Below are 26,859 nucleotides of genomic sequence, written 5' to 3'. Positions count from 1 at the left end.
AGTTAGGAAACGCTGCTTCACCGTACGAGGGCTTGCGCTGAAAGCAGCTCCACAGATAACGCCTGTTCGGGCTTAGACATCATCTCACAAAAGCCAACTTTTTATAAATTCAAGGGAGTTTCTAAACCAACATTTCAAAATAAGCTGCCGTCCACTAAAAGAAATACCGGCAGCGCTGGGACAGAGGGATTTGTATAGGGTGTATCAATTTGAGTTTAACTGGCAATGGAAAAACTGGGTTAAAAATAAAATGGCTTGAAAGCCAACACACACGCACACACAAAGCGAAACAGCCCACAGACTGGAGATAATTAAAACCTCAAAACTCCAATGCACTGAACAGAAGAGCCCTATTTTCAATATCCAGTCGTCCTGGAAATTTATGCATTGAAAAAGGGAGAAAATATTAGCTAAGTCAATTTAAGCTAAATAAAATCATTCCTTGATTGTCCTGTTCCCTGCGACCACCCTTTCTGTACTTAATTCCAGTTACAATAGCTATTGCCCATTTGCAGTTTCAACACTACAGTTGTCATCACCGGTGGCTCAACTGGTTCCATACAATTGTTCAAATAGATCAGGAAGTCAGGAAAAGCTATTTGACAGTTTTATATTGTAAATATGAAACCAGAAAAAAAATAGGGGATGGGAAACCCTATGCACGATCTTTCAAAAGGGGAGGTTTCCACTGCAGCCACAGACCAATTATCTGCAGGCCTTTTAAACCAACCGTGAATGTGGAGGCACCAGAGACAAGAAGAGTTAGGATTTTAGGATTTACAGGAGGAACAAGGTGTAACCAAAGTGCAAGAGAGCTAGGCAAAAACAAGTAGAGACCAAAACTCAGTGGGTTTTCAAGGAATGTACTATTCTTGAAGCAAATTCCCATGAACTGATGAAACCATAAGTTTTCAGGCAAACTTTCAGTGGTTTGAGGTCAAGAGAAATGCAAGGATGGGGCACTTTTGTGCAAGTCAGGTAATGGGGCAGATAGAGAAGACAGAAGAAAGGTTGCTAATCAAAGAATATCTAAACAATTTCCATTACATTTATATGCACCAGAACTGTTAAGCAGACCACAGCACTCCCACCCGCCATTTTTCCTCACAATAGTCCTGTGAGATAGGTTGGACAGGGAGTGATTCGCTCAAAGTCCCCAAGGAAGTTTCCAAGGCTGAAGGTGGAGTCCATCCTGGACCTCCCAGGTTCATGCAAAAAATATTTTTTTCACATCACATCAACATTTTTCAGGTCACATCAAAAATTCACCTGGCCCACGCTGTATGGAGGCAAACAGCCTGTCCCATGGGAGATTTTACTGAGCTGACAGCCTTGCCCTGCTCAAGCTCTTCTGATGTCCCTTTTTCCAATGCTCCCAGATGGCCACCATCACTACACACTGGGAAGGCAGAATTCATACTGTCTGCCTGTGAGATAAGTCACACTTCAAAGAAACGTTCCTGGGATTCTGGGCTCACATGTGACAAGCAAATCTTGAGCCCCACATGCTTTGCTCAGTTATGGGAACACTATCACGGAGCACTGGGGAAGAGGAGGTACTCTTCAGATCGGGCGCCCAGATCCTCACACCTAAGAACAATTAAGCTTGCATTTGATATTTAAGACCATCCTCTATGCAGAATTTACCAGCAGGGTGTTCCACAAAACCACTCAAACAAACAGAAGTGAGAATTAAAACTTTTATTAGTGTATTCACATATTAGGCAAATGCAACACAGATGAAAGCTTCTTAGTTTCACAAGTTCTACCAATACATTAGGCTACTGGTAAAACTACACAAATTGGTAACTCTTTGCCCATTCTTCTGAATTGCCTGGCCCACTTTGTTTCCAGCCACCCTCCCATCCTCCCTCCCACCCACCGGCATGATTTTTGGTATTGCTCCTATGCCCTATTTTGTTATGGCATAAAAATATCCATTGCTGTCTTCGGTTCAGGCAGCCAATTACAAAGCTTAACACTGGCCACACATTTGTTGTCAAAGCTAGAATTGCCACTAGGTGTACTTACAAAGTACAAGACTAGTGCAAAGTAACCCTTGGGGGGCAGCAGGGGGGAGAAGGAAAGAAACAGACAAAAGGCAATCCTGCTACTGCCACGACGACGAGGACAGACAGCTAGATCACAAGATTGTTAGTAAGATGTATACTTTTCAAGTCAGAAGAACCCTTCTATACAGTTTCCCAACCCTTACCCAACCCAGACGTATCTGTAGAATATAATTCAAAATATTTCTTTTAAAGCAAGGTCCAGATGTAGTAGTGTCCTAGGATTCACCATAACATGTACTATGGAGGTCGTTCCTTTGGACAAGCAACAACCAATCCACAGAAGCCGCTGCTTCTGCGAGATCCTTTCTACAATGGATGCTCGTGACTTGATTTGAAGCCTTTGGTGAAATGCCCCGTTTTATACAACCCTCCCAGAAGGTCTATTTCACCGTCTGCAAGAAGGCCAAGGCTTATTGAGCCGCCAAACAGGAACATGTGAAGCAAGGATCTCCTCTCCAATCTACCAACGAAACGGGAGACATGGTGGCCTCACTTCTCCTCCTCACATCCTTCCTTCTCCTCGGACACCAGATGTAGCAGGTCATGGCAGAGGGAAGGCTCAGGGAAGATAACGGGAGAAGCAGTAACCTGCCTGGCCTTCCCCTTTGTCGATCTGATTTAGAAGCCTAGCAAGCAAACACATCATAAAAATACTATTTTCATGGATGCGTGCAGGCCTTGCAGATCCAGTGTTAGCACTTGATGGTACATCAGACTAAGGGCTCATGCAGAGAATTAAAAAAGATAATGCAAGCACTCTTCCTTTTATTCTGGTAGGAAAGGAATGATCAGTCAAGCAGTATGTGACAATTTCAATCTCCATGGCGAAGAATATCCTGCTGACTCTCTTAACTAGGATTTGAAATCAGAGTATAATCTACTAATCATGGATAAAAGAGACATTCATGTTTTGGAAGCAGCAGAGGGTGAGGGAGAAAGTTGATTGGTTCACTGGTTAGGGAAAAAAAATTGGTTGCTTCATTGGTTATAAAAACCAAGTACACTTAAAATTGCACTACTCCATTAGCGCATAAATGATGCAAAGAAAACCTGAAGGACAACAGCATCACAGCACCCATTGCCAGCAATAGATGCATTGCTGAATGGACAGGATGTTCCCAATTCAAACCAGATTTGATCATTTGGAGAGCAGGGAAGGTAAGAGATTCCATTTACTTTGAACATGTTCAGGCCCATTCAACCCTCAAGATTTCAAGCAATGAAATCCGAAGTTTAATCTCTCTACAGACAGCAGCTAATACACTCAAGACAGTGGAACTGGAAGCTTTTCTGTAATAAGCATTTCTTATAGGGCAGCTAAAAGCCTGCATACATACAGATATGTATATAAAAATATAAAAAAATATGGAGAACCAAGTACTTGGGCTTTTTATGAGATGCCTGCTTAAGTCAGAGCTCCATACGTCTACAAGTGGGCACTAAAACTCAGACTGCAAAATGGTGCCACGCTTGGGAGAGGCTTCGTGACCTATTAACTGTACTGTCCATGTTACTGGTAAACCTTTAGGACACTCAATTTATATATACCCAATAAAAAACACCATTAAAGTCTTTAAACGTCCCTCCCTCCTTCAGAAGAAGGTGTTTCTATACACTAACATTTCACCTAGTATCAGAGTATAGGAAACAAAATCCACAAGGTGCTTTGAAACTGATGAGATCCTCAAGTGCTTTCTCTCTCTTTCTCTCAGAACTTTTTGGATAGGAAACAGTTCATGGAGACCACACACGAGTTACTGCGACAGACGAGCTGTTGCCGGGACTTCATATTCTGAGCCCACCAAGAATGAGATTACGACATGCTAGAACAACGCACTGATGGAGACCCCATCTGAGTCAATACTTTATCCAGCCACTGTAGAGGCCCGTTCAGGTGGAGCTCAATCCAACAAGGAGTGCTTGTTACTGTTTGTCGCCTGAAACGCAAAGGGGGGAAGGGGGCACAGAAGGAATGAATAAAAACCTTTGTGGCATTGTGAAACCAGCATACAAGCCAAGCAGAATGCTCTCCTCATTATACAGTCTAATTACAGGTAAATTTGAGCAGGCCAGAACCTGAAGGATGGCCTGGCCTCCAAGTATCAGCACTGCTGGTAGCATATTTCCATCTCTTTGTGACCTCTTGGCTGGTAATCGCTAACCATCACACAGGACTCCTGCCATAGGCATTAAAAGACTACAATGCTTAGCTGTCTATGACTGGTCTCCAAAAACTAAGCAGGGTAGCATCTGGTTAGTATTTGGATGGGAAACTACCAGGAACAGCAGCTATTGAGTAGAGCAGAAGTTGAAAAAACATCTCAGAAGAGGAAATGGCCAACTCTTTCCATACATCTGGGCAAGGAAGCTATATGGATATATCAACAGGAGGCCAGCATGAGTCAAGGGAGTCTCTATCCTCACCTAGTCATAGGGAAGACCAATTTTATAAGGGAAAATAATTACTTTGTCACTGAATAATTTACAACATCGAGTGTTTTTTTTCCCACTTGTAATTACCCACAATTATTTGGGGAATTATATATCTGATATTCACTGAGAAGACAAGAGGGGCACTTTCTGGTGAATTTGACTCTTGTGTGTCACCAAAGCAGGCTTTTTCTTTCCTTCCCAGTGCAGTTACCTGTACATTTGCTTTTCAGTTTGTTTCTCCCTTTCTCTTCCCAATGCAACTACCCATTCCCTACTTAGCCTATCTCCACACACACACACACAACTCAGCTAAGAGGCAATGCCTCTCTCACATGCAGTTTTCCTTCTGCCTATCACCATGGCCTTGAGGGTATCTGTCCTCACTGAACAAGTTGAACTAGCAAGCAATTTTATTATCTAGGTACAAAAAAGCAACTATCTCCTCTCCAAAACAAATTTCAACCCTTACTTCGGGCAGTGGATCATTAAGGTTTGTGCCACCGTTCATATTACATTTTATTTTAAGGATCCATTCTCTCTTTCTTCAGGATAATGTAATACATATGATAAAACAGAAAAGCCCTGAAGTGGAGCTCAAGTGCTTAATAACCAGCTTGCAACACTATGTGCTACTTTTTTCTAACCATGAATCATGGCACTGTAGAGAACTAATGGTAAATGGTGTGGAGCACACATAGAACCTCTCCTTAACAAACTGTACAGAACTAATTTACAAGACTGACTGTTGCTACAGGCTCTATAAGATCCATAGGTAACAGTAAAGGTTAAAGTACCAGTGGCAAAGAATGGAGAGGCAGAGAAACCACAAGATATTACATGGGATAGAAATGCCTTTCAGCACCAGCCCCCACGGGCAGACCAAACCTGAATATACTTTCAGTCTTCAAAGAACGTTTCCTACATTGTCTTATCAGCCAAGGACCACTGGGTGTTAAGAGATGATATTCTCTCTTCATGCAGTTAGTCTGTCTGCCCTTGTCAGCCTTCTCACTGGAATCTTATTAACTGCCCTCAAAAAGAGCTTGGGCTTCTCACAACGTAATCTGAAATGACTAAAGCACCACTATTTTTATGTAAAAATAATACTAAGCATTAGGCTAGCCTAGACTAGATGGTTTCTGTGAGAATGCTAGGATTGCACCTGAATATATACTTGGGAATTCAACCCTGCAACAAGGGAGTTCTACAAGGAAGCTCCACCGAGTACCTGTATTCAGCTCCCCATCCTTTAACAAAACTCATCCTGATAGTGCACATCCGAGTTAGCTGATACACTGCTTCAAAGCCCTGATTCACAGATTGAGCCAGAAGAGCAGCAAATTCCTGGTTATTAAAGATCTTCAGGTTGCAACCTATATAAAGGAAAAAGATTGCGGTTGGTTACTATTGCCAAGTTACCACCATCCTCACCAGGTCAATATTATATCACCCATCCCCACTTTAGAAAAATGTTCTGTTAAAGATTCTGCGGCGTTTTTTTTTTTAAATTTTGCAGCTTCTAGAGGGGCTGGCCCTCCTCTCCCAATATTCCCAGGCACACTCTAGGCTGGACAGAACACAAGGAGCTGACCTCCAGCATGTCCAAAGACGCCACATGGAAGAAGTCTGCATCACAATGCTGGAAATGCATTTTAATATATTCAATGTATTCTTTCTTGGTTTTACACATCTTACCTGGTGGGATTTTGCACACAGTTGCAGGATGCCAGCCATATCTCTGATTACAGTTGGGACTCTGCACGAAGATTGCACTATCACTTAGGCACTCAGCAAAAACTTCCCCGCCAATGTAATAGAGACGCACTCCCCTTCCTGGGGTGGGGGAATGAGGAACAGAGAAAAAAGAAATATCGAAGCTTAACATCTGAAGCGCTTATGTTCTTGTCTCTCATTCTGTAAATTATCTGGATTACTGTTCTTTTGTAGCTGGCATGCTGTAGTTACTAAACTAAACTAAAGAAGCGAGTTTTGCTTCTTTTTGCATTGGTTGTTCAAATGTTTTTGGGTAAGGGCTTTAAGCAAACCTTTTAAGGGTGAAAGATCTGAGCTGTGAAGGGCAGAAGACTGGAGAAAAAAGGTAAGTCACCCTGGGACCAGATGCCCGTACCTATGTGCCGTCTTGTCATTTCCACAGTGGCATTTCTATTCACGTTGGAGAGCAAACCTAGGCAGAATCGTTCCGAGTTTGAGGGGTCCGTAAATCCATCTACGGTAAGCGAAGGTTGTGATGCATGGAAAGTTTCACCCACTCTCTGATTTAGTTCATAATATGCTATTGAACACCAAAATGCAGGCTCTGAATAGGTAACTGGCTGCAAGTCTGGCAGGGAGAGAGAAATAATTCTTGGGTTAATATGCACTGTACTTCTCAATGTTTGGCAACAGTTTGATAGTCATGGCTACCATTCTCGAAACAGAACCGGAACGTCCTTGCTTTCAGTGAAACCGCGCTCAAAGCTCTATCTACACAGTGGTTGATGGGTTTCCTTCAGTTACTTTAAAATTTAATTGGCTGCTGCTTGAACAGGTAAAATAAAAATATTGTATGTTTTATTTAAAAAGCTATGTTTCCTCTAACTCAGTGTTGTCCAAACTTGGCCATTTTAAGATGAGTGGACTTCAACCCATGCTGGCTGGGGAATTCTGGGAGTTGAAGTCCACTCATCTTAAAGTGGCCAAGTTTGGACAACACTGCTCTAACTCATCTCACACAGCAAAACAGCCTGAACATCTTAATTTTTGTAAATGTTCTTGCCACCTCTCCATTTTATTTGCAGTGATCTTATTAGGGGAAAACAGAGTTGAGGTTATGTTCTTTGTCTGGAACCTCATTTTATCCAGCAACTTCATATCTTTACTGCACTTTCGGTTCCACTCTTCAACACCACATTTTCCATGATAATGTGATCCCAGATTAAACCAACTTGATTTAATTGCCTAGAGCACAGTAAGGGACTCGCATTTTCAAAGTAAGGGTACTGTTTTCACAGTAAGGGACTCATTTCCAAAAACACAGTCAATGGAAATATTAATACAAGTTGCTGGAACTAGTTAGAGATTCACCAACAGTTGGTTTTTAAAGAACTCTCCAGGCACCTGTAAATTGATAGAACTGTCATTAAACATACAGCATGCCAGTAACATCCCAACAAAGTAGTTTAACTATTTTTGCACCTCATTCCCAGTTCATTTTCTCAACTAGGTCAAGAACTGAAATCAAGCAACTTTTTCCTCTGTACTTTTGCAATTTCATAAATAAGGGCATTCCTGCGAGAAAACTGGCAGACCACTGCACAGTCCAGTAACCACTATTACAGAGTTACAAAAAGACAGAAGAAATGTGTTGCCTTCCAGATGGTGAAGATAATTTCCATCATCTCTGAACATGCTGGCTGACGCTGTTTGAGTTGGAGTCCAACAACATCTGGGAAGGAAACCGATATGTGTCCCCTGCAGTGCAGAGTGCAACACTTTTATAGCATCTTCAATAGTCGGAAAAGTCAATGTAACAGTATAGCTAAGCAACTAAATGATGAATCAAGACCCTTGGGGTTCAAAACTCCCACAACATTCTACTCAGCCTTAGTTATCTTTCTATCAAATGGGCAATAATACCTTTCAAACCTATTCAGAGGATTGCTGACAATTCATTCCAAGCAGGATCAGCACTTATTTTAACTATGTAAATCCTTATTAGAATTACATTTTTAGCTCAGGATGTGTCCGTGGGGGTATCTAATTTAAATAGTAAGCTGCTGATTAGATGTGACTCATAGTCTTAATTTTTAAAATCTGGAGCCCTTTTACTTTTTTTTTTTCATATTAATGTTGCTTTTCAAGTGATACTAGAACAGAACTAATAATAATTTCATTGAGGAAAATATTAAAATAAGGTAGCTGTTTTTTCCAGGGCTCAAAAGGCTTTATTTACTGTCTGCCTGTTTCAGTGGAATATGCATCTTTGCTCATATCCTACACTTGGAAGTGAGCCCAAAATCTGAGGACCAATGCCCTAAAGCATAAGGCATTTTTTTACCTGAAACATATTTTAAAGGTGTGCTGGGCAGAAGTGCCAACTAATGCAATCCATTCATCTCTTGCTGCAGATCTCTTTTTGATAGAGTACTCTTTCTAAACTAGAGTTGGTTTCTAATGCAAAGTCAATTCAGTTGCTGAAAGTGTTTACTGCTTACCTAGGCTGTGATTGACAGGAGAGAGTGTACTAGGAGACAACTCTGCCGGGGATCCTGGGGAAACAAACAAGAACATTATTTTATTCTTTCTCTTGCACACGCACACAAAGACACATACACACAACCCTCACACAAACCATTTAGACAGGCAGCTGGGTGCTGTATTATTCCACAAGCTACCATTACCTTTGGACATGGTAGTCAAGAGAATCTGGAATCATTTTTACTATTTCCAACTCAGTGGAACGATGGAAAGAAAGTACACAAAGGACCTCAGGACCCTGTCTGTCTGTCTGTCCATCAGCAGGGTAATCCTCTAAAAGCTGAACAGAATGGGAGCAAATTTGATGTAGGTAGAGAAGCCAGCCAAAGAAAGGTCCAGCTTAAAAATGAGGCAGACCCATCAGGGGCTGCAGAGAAGACACATATCCACTCCCCCAATGTAGTCCTACAAGAGGCAATTGGGAAGAGCTCAGAAGGTTGCCAGCTTCTCTAAGATCTTTGCCCTCTTCTCTCTTGTTACCTAGAATGCAGCTGCTATTAAAGAGTGGAGAGAATTCCAGAAGGCAGTTTTGGCATGGCTTCTTGTTTTTCTCTCTATCACAAGCAAATTAGGAATTGCCACAAAGATGGCTGCTACAAAAACAGCTGCATAAAGCTGTGCTTGAAAAAGTGAGTCAAGTTTTGCCTAAGACACATACAGGTAGCCCTCGACTTATGACTACAATTGGGACTGGAATTTCCGTCACTAAGTGATGCAGTCATAAACTGATATGTCATGTGACTGCATCACTTAGCAATGGCAATCCCGGCACTTGCCATTGCAGTCATAAGTGAATTCTGCCAGTCGTTAGCCAAGGACCCACCCCAATCCAAGCCATTCAGGGCTTGGTCCCTCCCAGTCCCAAGACTCAGTAAGGTAAGGGACTGCCTCCAACTGCCCCACCCATCTCCCTCCGATCTCTGCCCTTTTAGCTGCCTTGCACCCTGCCTTGCAGGGCGGCAAGCAGCCCCAGAACTGTGTAGCTCTGGGGCTGCCTGCCATGCCCCAGGAAGCCACAGCAACCCCAACTCAGTCCCATCCACAGTCCCACTTGTCACCCTGCACTCTGAGACCCAACACCCCGTGCGCTGCCACCTCAGCTGACCTTCACCTTCTTCTTGCTCCCACTGCTGATAAGGTATCCCCAATCTGGCTGCAGGCTGGGCCAGGGCTTCACGTTGCAGCTCAGGGGCTGCCTTCTGCAGCATTAGAGCCACGGTGTGCCAGAAAGTCCCTTCGTGCGAAGCCCAGCCTCAGCCCAGGAGCGCAGCGTAAAGGGGCTTTTTGTCATGATGCAGTTCTGGTTCTGGTGCTGCAAAAAGCAGCCCCTGAGCCACAGCATGAAGCCCAGCCCCACCCCGGCCCAGGAGTGTGGCACAGAGGGGCTTTTTGGCACGCTGCAGCTCTGGGGCTATAAAAAGCAGCCCCAGAGTTGCAGCACAGCACAAAGCCCAGCCCCAGCCTGGCCCAAAGCCACAGCTGCCCCAGCCTAGTCCCAGCCACAGTCACCCTCACCACTCTGCACTCCAAGGCCCCTGCCACCCTGCACTGCACCACCCCATTTTCTGCCTTCTGCTGCTGACGAGGTGGCCTGGCCTGGCCCTTCACGAGGCAGCTGCTGGCCACGGGAGGCCATCTTCCCCAGGTCTTCTGAGGAAACCACAGTGTGTGACCTGGGGAAGTAAGCCTCATGTGGCAAGCAGCTGCCTTGTGAAGGACCAGGCCGGGCATGCCTCATCAACAGCTGAAGCAACAAAATGGCGAAGGTCAGCTGGGCGGCAGAGTGTAGGGTAGCCGGGGGCCAAGAGGGCATAGATGGGAGGGAGATAGGTAGGTGGGGGGAGTTGAAGGACCCCTGTGGCTATAAGTGCGGGCAGGCTGCCAAGCACCCAAATTTTGATCACATGACTGTGGAGGCACTGCAACAGCCATAACTTCAGGAGCCAGTCGTAAGTCCCTTCGTTCAACACTGCTGTAACTTTGAACAGTCGCTGAACAAATGGTTGTAAGTTGAGGACTACCTGGGCAACCTGAAGTCTGTCATGGATGCCCAAACTGCTCAGCCCCCAATTTTATCCAGATTACATGCATACAATTGTGGTCATCCTTATGGGCATCTCTTCCCACAAACACTGTTGGGAACATGATTTACACACAGGTGATAGTACAAGAAGTGAGTACCACCGTCACTTATTTTTGTATTCAATGTTCAGGGTCAGAAAGATTGCCCACCCATAGATTCAGAGATTAGCGACTAAACAATGCCAAAAATATCATGCCACATGCACAGCATATGTTTCAGTGTTGTAAAGATTGGGAAATGTTTGGAAGAAGGATGGAAGGAACTACAGAGTTGTCATCGTAGAACCTTAACATTACTTCTAGTAACTTAGCTTACGATTTATCTTACTCCTATCAGCAATTACAAACAAAAATCAAGGTTATGAGATCTGGATAGGTCATATATAAACCCTGTTGAAAAGGACGTTCAACTGATGCTTTGCCATTTCAGTATCTAAGAATCCAAGAAAACATGAAATGTAATCCATTAAAAACTCTGCTACTTGATCTGAACATTATTTGCCCTTTTAAGAATTAAAAGCAGAACTTAAATCATGAACATTTATCACAGCATTTCTTGTACCACTCATCAAGCTTGACACTGTATGCCAATTCTGGTGCTAAACCATCACTGATGTTTCCTGCCTTATCCCCAACAGAACAAGTATCTTTGGCATAGCATCTTTTCTACAGATTTCAACTGATTTTGGCACAGCATACATACTATCAGAGTCCACTGGAGTTGGGTGGCCAATAAACTTAAATAAACAAGCACACCTTTGTAGTTTAACATGGATATCAACCTAAGAACATTTTTGTTTAGAGATAACCCTAACCATAACAAAAATGGGCAAAAGACTTGGGCACACTATAAAAATGAAGGCATTTACCTGTATCCATGCTTTGGTTCAACTGCTGATCACTTGTTTCTCCATCTTCACTGATATACCCAGGAGGTGGTGTTTCTACCAAGAGCAAAATACAATTGATAACCTTTTAAAACAAAACATTGTCCCAATACCATGCACACTATAGTTTTAACCATAAAGAATAAAGAACAGACATAATATTTGGGAGTCAAACTGCTTCCCTTAAACCCCACTAAGTTCACCTATGGCCAGAAATTGCATTGCCACAATTAGACAGCAAAGACCATCAATGTTCAGGTTCAGAGGGGAAAAAAATGAGACGGCCACTTGCACTTCCCTTCCTTCTCCCTACCCTAATTCTATATGCCACAGTTTGCAGTCTCTCTACGTTGTAGACATGTTCAGACGTTACACCGATACACTACATTTCTAACACTTTTTGGAGGGATAGGGATAGGGGTCTGTCTTTTTCCAGAATGGGAACAGAAAAGGGAAAGCTCTGCTCTGAGCTCCACTATCAGAAAGGACATACTGGTCCCAAACTTTCTATGGACAGTCATATAAATAAGTATGTAGAGCTTTTCTACTCACTCTCATTCAATCAGGAAAGTCCTGACAAATGTAGAGCTTGTGGTCACTTGGAGATTTCTATTCATATTCAAGCAAAACACAAGAAGAAGCCCAGTGCAGACCTAATTTCGCAAGGAAAGACCATAAAGGGGGGGGGAGGGGGGGCTGGCTTTCACAGCCTCAACTCCCATACTTATCTAAGCAAGCTTGTGGATGCACAGATTTCTAAATAAAAAAAAATTACTAAAGAGCTCAGGCCAAGCCAGGAAACCCAACTAATTATCACCATTCATTCTCTGAGATACTGTTACTGATTCACACCAAAGGCAAACTAGATAATAGTTTAACACATGATCCCACGTGGGGCTACAGATACCTATAAAGCAATTCCCTCCCCAACAAATGTAAATATATCCTTAGACTGTGGACAGTGAAGGGTTCCTGAAGTTTATTTTATAAGTGTTCTTTTTGTAAGAAAAGTTAATTCAAGTGTTTTTAATTAGACCCAGTGCACAAAAGTTATTTTTCATAGTTTATATGCAATCTAGCTCACAGAACACTCTTTATGATCTACAAATAAAACTAGAGCTACAACCCATAACATCAAATGACAATGGGGAAATTCACTTAGTAGTACATTTGAACATGTATCAGTTAAACACCTAAGTAAATGTAATACAACAATCCTTATGGTTTTGCAATTCTTCAGAGGAAGTTTGAGAAAAGTATCCTTAGGAGGGAACTTCAACATGGCAGTGCCATAACCAAGATGTGAAGGACTTAAGTTGGGTACTCTAAAAAAGGGAGAATCTTTAGATCTTAAAAGGGTTGTTTAAAAAACAATTCAACAAGATTTGCTGAATGCAGGTTATATAACTTTAGCAGTGTAAATTACTCTGGACTAGGCTTAAACAAATATCACTAGCAACGTTATTAATTAAAATCTACCAGAAAAAATCCCATAGTGGACAATGCCTCCTAAACTCAAGCCATCAACAAATGATCAGACAAAAAAAAAAATCCATTGTCAACTCTCCATTAATGTCAAAATCCATTATGGCTGGGTAGACTGGCCATCCATGCTGTCAAAGATCTTCTTTCTTCTTTTATTTATGAAAAAGAATACTGGCAAAGATTCTGGTGATGCCTAAACAATCTTTTAGGTGGACACAGAGTCCAGCACTCCCAACACTTCTAAAAAAGTCCCAATCCTAGCAAGCAATCCCACGCTTCCCGTGCTGTTGTTTTTCGATGGCATGTTATAGTTCCATTTGCTTTTGCATGAATACCTGGTATGTAATTGCTTTGTGGTTCAATTCCTGCTGGAAAATTAGTGTTTTCAGGAATGGAATGAGTATAGTCATCAAGAGGTGGAAGTTCAGTCAGAATCTCAGTGTGTCGTGGTACCAAGACAGGAGGCAAAACTGGGAAGAGGGAAAACATCCCAAAAAGTTAAACACAATTTACCATAGATACACACACACACACACACACACACACACACACACTCCTCTATAAAACTAGGAACATATTGCAGACCCTATATTGAAACAACAAGGTTAATTATTCAAGGCACTGATAGTTCAATTTTATGCCTACTCAGAATCCAAATTTGAGCAACAGGGCTTATTTCCAAGTAAGCACACAGAAAATTGCAATATCAATTAGCATATGAAATGCTAATTTCTGTATCAACATTTCCAGGGGGAGGGACTTAATATATGTTACATCCAAATATCCAGTGTGAATGTGATTAGCGCAGTCTGTGATAGCTGAGATCTCCCCTTAAAATGAAGCAAGATGTGTAAAAAACCAAGATTTAGGCTTAGCCACAGAAACTCCTAGGCATATTTACTAGAAAAGCTATCTTCTTTATTTCTTGCTTTCTTCTAACAAGCAGGAATTTGTCCTATTTTCCCCAGAACCGCCCCTCCCCCCCCATGAGGAAAGGTAGAAGTTTAAGGATGGAAAGCAATTACTAAACCAAGAGAATTATATTATCTTTAAGACTGAGATCCAAACAAGATCTCTCTGATTCTTGTTTAACTGCTTAATGGTAGAAATGGAACGGAGAGACCCAGATGCAGAACTCACTAAGTCACCTTGGGGCATCTCTCAGCTCACATGGTAGATGTGAAAATAAATTAGCATGACACCATTTCTATCAGTCGCAGCTCCTTGCACAATGACAAGATAGCAATTAAGCAACAACTCCCTCCCCCCTAAAAAAAAAACATGCTTTTTAAATCCAGCTGAGCAAACTATATTTCTCTTGGAAATTATTGGGGACTGTGAAAAACAATAAATGAAGCACGTTAAGTGGCTGCTCCAGACTGTGGACCCCTTTCCCTAGAACTACCAAAGGAAAGTGAACAAATGTATCATTCAGATGTCTCTATATTAAAAATTCTTCATGTCACATGAGTCTCTATAATGAAGCAGAAAAGGAAGATAATTTAGGAGTTCTGTCATTTTAACTGACATGAATGCTTGCAACACTTTGCAACTCCAAGCTATACCAAGAAGTGCCAAACACATGCATTCAATACAACAAACAATGCTTTTCAACATTTATGTACCACTGTGAAAAATTAAAATTTGGAGTAACTCCCACTCAAACCCTTGGAAATAACGCAGACTTCTTTTGATTCAACTTTGTACACACTGGGGATTAGTCAGAAGCTTAGTAAGAGAAGCCTGCATAAGCCAACACCTTTACGACAGCGGCGCTTGCCATCTTCGTACCTGGAGTCTCCACTCTCTGGTAATGGTAAGGATTTACACACACTTCATCCTTTTTAAGATTAAAAGCATATTCACAGTTTTCAATGGCCTTAAGTTCATGATGGCTGTGAAGGTCAGGCCAGCGCCACAAACGACAGTAAATGACATGCGGCAATCCTTTACGATGGGACACTTGCAGCCGGCCATCAAGAGACCTACAGGGAGAAAATATATTCCAGAATGTTCTGAGTTGTTTACTTGCAGCACATTTAAGTTGACATACTCAGAACTATGGTGCTTAGAGCACCTTTCCATCCTACCCGAAAAAGAAAAATGCAAAAGAGCTACAACAGACATTTATATCCTTCAGCGTATGTTCTTTGCAATAAAAGTTATATACTTAATGCACACACTGCTATTACTGGCCCTTGAATCAAAGAATCTGTGTGTGACATAGTAACTGAACAATAAATAAGTCTGCTCACCAGTAATACTTACACTATGCTAAAACAGACAATTATTGCTGTAAGAATATAGGTTGTACAAGACTGCGCATAAAATTACAGCAGTCAGATACCCAAGTAATTCACATTGCATAGAACATGCAGCTTCCATCAGACGCCACATCATGCTTGTCTGTGATTTCACGATCAGTTTGCATTTCTGCATTCCTTGCTGCTACCAGTTGAAAAGTTTTGCTAGTTTTAAGATAGACTGCCTAGGCCTACACAAATGCAGATGAATTTATGATTCATGGGATGGGAAAGACAAAGTCTCAGTACACAATGCAAGTAGGGTGACATGGAAAAAAAAGAACCATCAAAAGCCAGACAAGTTGTTTTCTTGTCTCTGAATGCACATACCTAATTCTTTAAAAAAAAAAAACATACATACAAATGCATAGTGTGCAAGCATTTTTAAAGACACACTTGGTAACTTGGTATGATGTAAAATGTCCCTATGTTGTTAAATGAAGAACAGATCATGAGGTCGCACCCCCTCCCAAGTTTTCCCATTTTTCCAACAGCACTAATATGAAGAGAACTTCATTGGTCAAAACATCAACTGAGAACACAACATCCGTGTTTAAATGCTCTGCTGCTAGGAAGCACTGCAACTTGAAAAGACCCTTGAAAGCCGAACCCTCCCACAAGATCTCTACAATGAGACACAGGGCAGAATATTCACCTGGTTTGTTCAGAGAAGCTGTATAGGCCTGTTGTATCCCACTGATCTATCGTATTTGGTGTACTCAGTCCCCAAATTTCAGAGCAAGTGCTGTGTATAAATTGAAAAAACAAAAACAAAAAAAGTTGATGTGAATATGGAAGCATGGTTATTCAAACTACCATGATGTAAAGACATGGGAGAAATGTACAGAAAACTTCCTTTCACATAGAAAACACTGGGGTTTTGTTCTTTTTCTTTAATTACTAGTATAAAATCATGTATTTTCTATATGAAGGAGGCCAATAAAATGGAACATGTGATTTAAGGTAAAATGATGTTTTCAAAACGGTGAGCAAGTTTGCTGGATTTATGCAATTAGCATATTTGTAATATACCTTAAAACAGGCAAAACCTCCTCAACTTGGCAGTACACAACAGTATCTGGCTTTAGGAAAGATCTTTGCAAAAGAAAAATAGAAAGTCAGACTAAAGCCATGTCAGTAAAATATTAAGAGTTCAACAAATTGTTAGATCAGAATTCAGGAATCACCAAGATGAAGTATATTTGTTACTAGCTGGAATGTGCAAGTTTTCCATTATTTTTGCTGGAATGTCCTTATAAGCCCCACCACCACCACCACTTTGTCTTCAATGCCATATGAGAGAAAGGATACATCCAAAGTTTGTTGTTAACAAGTATACAAATACAAGATGAAATCCAACAGAAGGCAAGCAATTCAACTTAAGTTCCAAAAAAATGATTCATATTAAAGATTTTCCTTTAATCTATCCCTGAAAGACAGCTGTCATTTCATAGGAGTCCCAGCACCCAATGCTACCAATTTGAAAACAGCATCACAACAAACCTAATTTACACTAATGCCCAAAAATCTATAGTTTGACCTACAAAGAACATTATTTCATCTGTTTTGCATTTTTCCGGAAGTAGTTCATGTGCTTCGGTTTGCACCAACCAGAAGGAGAAACTGTATCTAAGATCTGACCAATAGTTCAATACATTGTAATTTCTCCCCAAGGAGCTCCATTATCACTCAAAACTGCCAATACTTACCAAAAGTCAATCCAATTAAAGTTGCAACTGTATCCGCCTTGCCTGCTGGTGATAATATTCTGGATAGTGAAGTATTAGAAGTCAATTCAGCTAGACAATTTGCATGTTTAGTGGGATTAACATGGATCCTGAGAAGAATCAACCTAGCAGATGGTCTGAAAAGGTGCTAATACATTTTTCTGATTTTTAGCTACCACAGAATAACATGACTATGTATCTTAGTAGGTGTAAAGCTTCAGTTGAAAAACCTTTTCCTTATCAGCCAACAAAACAAGGCTGCTATTCTTCCTGAACAACAGTTGCTTATTTGTTGCTCTCGAGATATGAAATGCATACATTACATGGACTGTTTCAAACAATACTCTATAATACCCCAAAACTCAGAATGGGGATATCTGATTATATTTAAACATCATTTGTTATCTAGATATAAATTTTTGTTTCATATTCCTAGCCACCACTAATTCTGAAATGCTAAATAAATGCAGAAGATTCTGCAAGCAAGAAGCTCGGTTAACATCTGTTCCCGTTCACAAATCCTTTATAGAAGCAGCATTGTGGATTTTCCACTGGTAACGTATTTTCCAACTTTTTTTTCCCTAAGACAAGAACATCACCATATATTGTGAATTAAGGCTACCACAACCCCTCCCTTCCTTCCTTGTTGGTTGCCTTTTAGTAAGTTTTGCTATTATCTTTGCAATTCAGGATTAGTGCAGTCATAAAAAATTAACCATAATCTAGGAATCAGCATACCTTTCCTCACATGAATCTCATCTCTTTGATTATACATCTGATCAAACACCAATTTAAAGGGGTATTAAAGTCAAATTAAGAACCAGGATCAGGCGATTGGGAAAGGAAATTTATGCACATGAAAACAGGAAAAGATCCAGCAGTTATTATACATAATCATCATGGCTATATTGGCATAAATCAACAATAAGGCAACAACAAATTGACCTCCTAAAGAAACTTGCAATTCATCCCATGGTAACAAGAGCATACCAAATGGTATCCTGGAAGCTGTAAATGATTTGTTAATTGCTTATACTTCTGATCTCCTAGAGCTGTGCATATCATTCAGAGGGACAGTCTGCAAAGTAAGTGGTACAGATGCAGCCAAAAGTATTGATACCCCTGAACCCACTGCTCAAAGCATTACAGTTTCCTCTCAAAGGCTCAGCACTGCCACCTCACCCCAATACCAATCCTGTCAGAGGTATCTTCTTCACCACGCTGAACTTTCCAACTGTGGATTCAACAGGTGTTTTCCAAGACGCTCTTCTGAATGGTTTGCACAGGCCTATAATATACTGCAAAACAGCTCATAAAAACAAAAGGAATCCACTGTACTTTATTTGTGCATTTTATTAATCATCTGCACATCACTACGTTTACTGGAATAATATAGCCAGACCACAAGAACAGAAAGATACTACTCATAAACAATTGCTTCAGTTGCACAACCCTGAAAACGATTTGCTCCTTCGGAAGAAGCTGCATACTTAAAGAATTGGCTCATCTTTGGCACTAGCTGTGGTCTCCGTACTGGAAAAGTTTTGAAAATTAGTACCTGTTAACGCTGACCAACACTTCCTATTAAGCCAATAATTAGTTTACCCATTATCCCCCAGCAACTGTTGAAAGAAAACTTAGCAAAAAATCCAGATGCCAAAAATCACTATACATTTTTCCTATTTTGATGCTACCTTACTGAATTTATAGTTCAAAATTTATAAATTCATTGCCAAAACCTCATTTTAGCCCAAAAGCCTCTATTTTCCAACTGTCTCTAGCGAAACATTTAAGTCAGAATGTGTTTTATAAGTGCTTTATAAAGAACAGTGAGATGTACCTACATGTGTGTGCAGGCACATGTGCATAAAAGACATACACAGGACATGCATGGGATTGACATATCCATTCCTTGTGCAGGAAATTCTCTTTGATTCAAAACAGTCTCTAACTTAGAGATGAAGAAGAAAGGCAGCAATGACAAAAGCTGAATTAATCTCTTGCTATGCATTTTCAGAAACTATTTTTGTTGAGACAAAAAAAAAGCTAAGATACACAGTATACACAACCCAAAAGGTAAAATGTTTGCCAGACAGTCAAGCGGAGCTGTCTTTTCAAGGTATGTATTGAACCCATTTGCAAAGTTCTGCAACATTTCAGTTTGTAAAACTTTGCAGAACTTTACAGATGAGTTCAATACAAACCACAGTCTACCTGAAATTTTGGTTAATATTTGGCTGGCTCAATCTATTTTAGTTAAAATAGTTACTTCCCAAAAGACAAACTTGGGCAATACGCTGTGACAATTGTTTTTATAAACTGCCACTGATAAATCAGGCTTGGCTCCAAGAGATGGTAGTAAAAAAAGCTGGAGGAGACACAATTTATGAGGCACAGAAAAGAGATTAGAAAGTATTGAATCACCTAGGTCAGTGTTTCTCAACCTTGGCAGCCTGAAGACATGTCAACCAACTCCCAGAATTCCCTAGCCAGCAAGGAATTGCTGGGGAATGGGAATGGATGGCTGGGGAATTCTGGGAGCTAAAGTCTACACGTCTTCAAGCTGCCATGGTTAGGAAACACTGACCTAGGTTATTAACCCAGGTTTCATGTCCAAAACCACACAAGTAATGAATGAAAATGTAGCTGTCAACGCACAAACTTCAATCTCTGAATGAATACAGTTACACCCCTGGAAAAAACTGTACTGGAAAAAAAATGACTCACCTCAACAAAACAAACAATAAACAATCTCTTCAGAAGTAGAATGAATGAACACAAGAAAATGCTAAGCAACTCTTGAGAGTGCTTGACATTACAAAAATATTTAGAATATGCACGCCTAAAATAAATGAAGCAAACACAATTGGAGAAGTTCCTCAGCTGGTGTTTTCAAATGTCACTGAAAACTCTCAGGAAATCGGCAATATTACTCAAAGGCAACATAATCAAAGTGGCAAAAAGAAGACATCCGTTGGGTATGTCTTTTGGTCTAATGCCTTTAGAAGGATACAAACCAGTTTACTTACTTGTAATTGTAGTAACATTTCAGTAACATTTAAAGCTCAGAATCTTCCATCCTTGGCCTTGGAAAGGGAAATCCTAGCTTACTGCATGGATCCGTGGTAGAGCCAAGACTACTGCAAAGGCTAGTCAAAGCAAAGCTTGCAGCATGGTGGATAGATAGGTTGTGTGGTGATCAGTGTGCCACCTCAACTGGAAGGTGGGACTGTGCACTGTGCCACGTGCAACCCTGGCAACCTGAATGCAGGTGAAGATACACCATCCAAATTTTCCATGAGAAACACTAATTTATTAGATTCTGCTTTTATGTTTAACCTGCAGAGAACTTACGGAGGATGATATACTAAAATGTCAGAAAAAACAGACTGTATTTTTACTAGGAAACAACCAGGACAGACTAAAGAGAACCCTTGCCATTCTTAACTGAATCTACAAGCAAGGGTGAAAATAATCTATACGTGACACGAAGTACCAATGTAATGAACAGATACTGAATTGCTTGGATGCTGGGTAAGAAAGGATAATATGGCACTGGAGAGACTTCTCTGCAGTATTTCTAAGTGGAAAGGTGTTATCCTATCCTTGATCCATGCACTGGCACATGGTTTTCCTGCTCAAGGACAGAGATGATGGCTCATTTGAACTCTGGAATGTTTTGAAATGCTGTGGTGAACATTAACAGATCCCATATATCTATTTGTGCAAAGAATCATGGATACTCATCTACCATGATATAGTAACTTGCTATTGTTTCTGTCTACTGGAGACCCAAAACTTCTGTACAGTGCAGAGGCTGAGGTTGAGGTAGTTACCAGGCTTCAGAATTGGCAACAGTTCATCACACTGTTCAATATTCACACCAGAAAAAAAATAAATAACCGATCATCTTTGTGTAGGAGAGGAAAGAGAAGTCCCATGCTACTCTGCAATGAACAATCAAAATATTTGGCTGCTCCAGTGCTCAGCCCCAAAACATATCTTCCATCGGTCTTCTCTAAGTTGTAGAGCACATATAAAAGGAGGAGGGACCTGGGGCTACTGAGTGTAGTGGAATTAAGATGAATAGATTTCTGTAGATTTGGTTAAAGTGCTGCTGAGCAGGAAATAGTTTGCTGCTTATCACTTGGAAACTGGCTACCATACTGCCTGCACATTTCTTCTCTGCAATCTTTGACAGACTGAAAAAAATAGAAAGAAATTTGCATCTCCAGCTACAAATCATCAGGCATCCTTGAGACCAGGGTCTAGGATCAAATCCCCCATACTGTGACCCTGACAGAGAAGACTGGGTTTCAGCAGCTAGAAGTAAAGGGACAAATAAACTGTTCTGGGCAACAAATTCCACAATATATCTAAATTACACATAATGTGCAGAAATTAGTTATTTTGCAGCAATAAAGCTCTGTCAATACAGGATAGCAAGCCTGCAAACTAGTACTTCAGAAGAAAATAATCTTACAAAATATACAGTTCTAGATACAATGCTTTGAAAAGAAAGTGAAGGGATTTACAATATGTACTGAAGGCTATTAGACAAGATAGATTTATTACCAGAGAGATAGCATTTAACCACTAAAAACTGAAGACAGAAGGTGAGGGAAGACACTTTATATTACAGTTGTAATAAAATCTCCACTTTTGAAGTGTACTAACCAAAATATAAGAAACCTAATTACAAAGGGAGTTTGCTTAAATGGAGACTGTTTTTAAATCTCATTGCTCCTCAGGACTTGATCCAGCTGTCTTCAAACAACCATTCATTACTGCTAAAGAAGTAATGGACAAGATAAATCTGAACGGTTACTACAATCTCTACAGATGAACAACGTTCCAGAATAAAACTGATGATAAGCCGTAATGATCAGAATCAGAAAAAAGAGTTCACATTTGGCTTCTTTTAGACATACAGTGCAGATTAAGAAAATCTATTCTGGCATTAGCAATATTTCACAAATCAGGGTAAGTCAGAAAACATGGTTCACAAGCCATAATAGGGAGTTTCACACACATCAAGTGCAAATCCAGCCATGGAGTATGAATACTGGCTATTACATAGCTAGAGCAAGTGATCTTTCACTCTTACATGAAAATTATAATTTTACTGCTGTTTAGAATGGTAGAACATTCACCTTTTCAAGTATAATACTTAAGTCACCAGTTTGATAAGGAGCTGTCTGTCTTATTCTGTCATGATAGCTCTGTTTTTATTCTATGCCTTCCTTTTGGCATATTCAGGAAGAGCTGTTCATTTAATAACTACAACCTCAAAGAACTGACCCACTGAAAACAGTCAGTACAGATCAAATCTTGAAGATGATTTTTCATATCAAATCATTACATCTAAAATTTTACAATGGAAGCTATTCATATTGTATTCTATAACATGTTTAATTAGTGATAGATTAGTTTCTATCTACAATAGCCTTAGATTTCCTTGGGGTAAAACTAACCCCCACCAAATCAATCACATCAAGCAAATATGAAAAAGGTTAACAAATGGTTAACCTTCTTTACTTCCAGCTGGCAAAGAAGTGAATGGCTAGTAGCCATGCAAAATGTGGTAGCTAGACTGCTGATAAGGCAACCTTGTCAGTGTAGTGACACTGATCCTAAAGTTGTAATAGGCTTCCAGACCCAATTCAAAATACTAGTCATTATTTATTTATTTATTTATTAGTTGCATTTCTATGGGCACCCATCTCACACAAAGTGACTGTGAACAGCGTACAACCATTAAATAAAACATCAAATAATTAAAAAAAACAAACATTATAAAAGGATAAAAAGTAAAATATCATCAAAAAATTTAAAATATACAAACCCTATGTAAAGAGCAGAATATCAATCACAGTGGAGCCATCTGAGAAATGTCTCCAGTTCCCAAAGACCCCCAGGCCTGATGATATAACCAGGTCTTGAGAGACTTCCTAAACAATAGCAGGGAAGGAGCAAGCCTAACATCAGGAGGGAGAATGTTCCATGAGAAGGGAGCCACGGCAGAGAAGGCCCACCTCCTCGGACCCACCAAATGCAAGTCCCTGGCCAATGGAACTCATAGCATACCTTCCCTGCCAGATCTAATGGGATGGGCTGATGTAATCGGAGACAGGCAGTTCCTCAGATAAAGATAATTATCTTTAAAGCCCTCCATGGCACAGTATCAGGATACATCAATAGATGACTTGACTAGACTCAATTGTAGCAAGTTGACCAATTTATTAAAAGAGCCCCATACACAAAAATTCATGAGGCAGGAACCAGAAAACAGGTCTTCTTGGTAGGAGCTCCCTTTCTATGGAACAGTCTCTCTCTTGAAGGTCCATGGGATGTCCATCCACCTGCTTTTCAAAAGCTGGTGAAATGAAATATTGCCGTTGGTCCTGGCAAACAATGGGTGGCCATCATAGTTTTAGCATTTTATACTTTTTGTTTATATATTTTTAATAGTATTAAGGTTAAAGCATCAATTTTTCCAAAGCTTCAATCCAAATCCGAACTCTGCTTAGTAGCATACAACTTAGGGTTCTGTGCATGGAACTACAGAATCAGAGTTGAACATGGCCATTCAAACCTTCTAGTTCAATACCTCTTCAGTATAGGAAATTAAGTTCCTTGACATATGGCTCTCTAGCCTCTACTTGAACATATACAGTGAAGAGGAACCTACCAACTCTAAGTGATTCCACAGTCAAACTGCTTTTACTGTTATTTTTCAAACATTCAGCCTTCCTGTAACTTAAGCCTACTGTTTTGTTTTCTATATTCTGAAATTAAAGAGAACAGGTCTTGATTTTCTTCTGTGTGGCATCCTTGTAGGCACTTTCAAGAGTATTATCCTATCCCCTGAAAGCCTACTATTCTCAAAACTAAACACGTCCAGCCACTTTAATTTCTCTTCATAGAATGTATCCCTGAACCTGTTCCACAATCTCTCAATGCTTAATATTAGTGTATTATCACATAATATTAAACACTGAGATCTAACCAATACAGAGTAAGTATTACTTTCTGAGATTAGAAGTAATACTTTCAATGATGCATCCTAAAATTGAATTTACCTTTTTTTTTGCAGCAGTATCACTGCTAATTCATCTCCACTTGTAATCAACTATTCCACAATCCTTTCGGTGTTACTAAATCAGGAATCCTCCCTCTGGTACCTGCACATTTGTTTCTGTTATAGTTCATTGTTATTTTCAACCCATTTCCCTAACCTATTAAGATCCATTTTGAATTTAATTTTTGCCTTCTAAGTATTAGCTATCCCACCAATCCTTGATCACCTGATGATACAGCCAACTGAAAAGGGTTAACTTCATCACTTTAGGTTTTTTTCCACTGGGTGGAGACTAACCCGCTCTCCTTAGCCTTACCTCTACCTTCTAAGAACAGAAACGGATTCCCCTAAGCTCCGTTTTAGGCCAAAGAATCAGATAACAGGAGCAGGAAAGTAAAAGGATGAAGTAAGAGACAACTTTCAGAGAGTGAAAGAGCTTAATATTCTTGAGCAGACACAGCAAACAGAGACAAAAGAGCAGTACCCTGTGTTTACTGTGGCAGTGTAGTGGAAACTCAAAAAGATGGGAAACAGCTGCAGCCATTCACAGCAGGCTTGGTAAACTTGGCGGGGTTCTCTTCCCTTCATTTACGTCTCATTAAAGTAAGCAGTGAGTGCAGCAAGTGGAGATATCTAGGCCATTTTTAATTTTTTTTCTCCTGCAGGATTCAATGTCCTTTCAGTAGGGTTGACTATGGAAGATGGCATGACAAGAGTGGTGGAGCAATGTTCAGCAACAGCACTGCCCCACTGCAAGGAGACTGGGATGCATCTGACCAAAAATGCAGACAGGTTGGCTGCAATTGTATGCCCTCCAGTAGACCTCCCTCCCCCACCCCGACAGGAGCCTTGAATTCAGTATCTAGATGAAATTCCATCCAAGCATCAGTTTTCTCAATAATAGGCTTTTCAACATCTTTCACCCTTCCCGTCCCTGGGAGAAGTAGGACATCCCACCTTCACATCTATTAAATGGCAAGCAGTGAGAAAATGAGTACCAAACTGGAGATCTTTGTCTGAAGAGAAGACAGCAAACCCCGTTATGCCTGAAATACACTTGGGAGTAACTAAGTCTACTAGGTGGCCCAAAACTGGGGGAAAAGGTAGCTTCCCTATGGACCAAAGTCCCCCTTCTAGCAAGCCCATCTACAAGCCACCAACCTCTAGGTAAAACAGCACTGCAAGCTATTCTTGATGTTCATTCAATTCATGAACTAAACTAAAGCAAATCAGAGTATATTCCTCCCCTTCATATGCCCCTGCATCTCTGAAGATTGTATGTATCATTATGCTTGCACAAGAGACAACTAAAAAAGTACCAAAGTCTCCCTAGGAAGGGAACAGGCAAGAAACACAGAGAGGGAAGCAGTGGGAAAGGAAGTTCAAGAGTACTTGTTTGGTGTTATTGAGATCAAATGTGTTAATCGAGGAAGGAAGTATTTCACAGCACCACTGGCCCAGCAAACAATCAAGAGAGTCAAATGAGAAATCAAGTTTCCTCTGAAGGTATGATCAAGAAGGGGAGCTATCCAGAGAGGAGGACAGTGATACCTCACATGCATGGAAGTTCCAGAGATTTTCTGACTCAGAATTCTACAATGCCATGATAAAGAAGTTTGGGGGGGGGGGATGTTGGACCTGGATATTGAAAGTACCACCAGTTGCATTAAAAAGACCAGGGGAGCACTGTCTTCATCCAAGCCACACCAAGCCAAAACCTCCGCCCTGCCTGCCTGCCTGCCTGCCACTCTGGCATTCTTCCCTGCTGCTGAAGCCAAGACACGAAAGTTGTCCATTAACCTTTTGCCATCTTCACTGAGCAAGTCATATACAGATTCTTTTCCTTTTATTTTGTATTCTGTTTTCAGATCTTCATTAAGCTTTTTGTGAAGGTTTCTTCTGCTAGACTGCTCTTTTTTCCCCCCCTTTATAATTGTGCTTTTCATATTTTTGTTTTCAGGAACTTCCATTTATCCTAAGGCAAACATTAATCATTAGGTGTAGCAAATAAAGAGGATGGCCTTGAGGGACAGAGGGCAGAACCATTACCAAAGAGACAAGAAAGAAGACACAGATTAAGTCCAGGACATGTAGAGTGTGTGTGCAAACATCTTGGATAGACACCTCCCTAATTCACATGGTTATAAAAGAGAGGAAGGAGAATCAGACTTGCAACATTATGTTATTAGAGCCAATCTAAATAACAGTTAGGCCTGGCGCAATATGGTTCATGGGGTCACGAAGAGTCGGACACGACTTAACGACTAAACAACAACAACAAAAAATAACAGTAGTCTTTAGTCTTCTGTGGAGTTTGTTTGTTGATCTGATCTGCCTCGTAGGACTGACATCAGCTCAATGAGCTCACACCCAGGAACCTGACTTTCTTATATACCTCCTACAGTCTTGGCTTACTCAGCAAGCAGCAGTCATCTGATAACCCAAACAGGAAATCAGTTCTCATGACACAGCTCTTCCAATCAGCAGCTATTCAGGAGATGATATTTTCACCCCTCACAGTTGAATGCCCAA

General features: G+C 40.6%; 1 protein-coding gene across 5 annotated transcripts in view; it reads right to left on the bottom strand.

Annotated features, from left to right (window-relative positions):
• Positions 1–1,696: 1,696 nt before the first annotated feature.
• The window catches only part of SMAD2 (SMAD family member 2), a 55,249-nt gene continuing 30,086 nt past the window's right edge, over positions 1,697–26,859 (bottom strand). For 4 of the 5 annotated variants that reach the window (XM_088152955.1, XM_088152956.1, XM_007425495.4 and 1 more), the window contains 9 exons: positions 16,175–16,264; positions 15,008–15,201; positions 13,552–13,686; positions 11,714–11,788; positions 8,720–8,773; positions 6,634–6,846; positions 6,201–6,338; positions 5,734–5,878; positions 1,697–4,009 (listed from right to left, as the gene is read on the bottom strand). In XM_088152955.1, coding sequence (XP_088009081.1) covers positions 3,886–4,009; positions 5,734–5,878; positions 6,201–6,338; positions 6,634–6,846; positions 8,720–8,773; positions 11,714–11,788; positions 13,552–13,686; positions 15,008–15,201; positions 16,175–16,264 — 1,168 coding nt within the window. In that variant the 3' untranslated portion in view covers positions 1,697–3,885. The remainder of the gene's footprint in view (positions 4,010–5,733; positions 5,879–6,200; positions 6,339–6,633; positions 6,847–8,719; positions 8,774–11,713; positions 11,789–13,551; positions 13,687–15,007; positions 15,202–16,174; positions 16,265–26,859) is intronic. The other variant, XM_088152957.1, reaches the window with a different exon arrangement.

Source organism: Python bivittatus, unplaced genomic scaffold (genome assembly GCF_059951505.1).
Source record: "Python bivittatus isolate LINGU-HERP-01145 unplaced genomic scaffold, Pbiv_v1 ctg000570_np1212, whole genome shotgun sequence".
Taxonomy (NCBI): domain Eukaryota; kingdom Metazoa; phylum Chordata; class Lepidosauria; order Squamata; family Pythonidae; genus Python; species Python bivittatus.
This window is presented reverse-complemented; position numbering and strand designations above follow the sequence as displayed.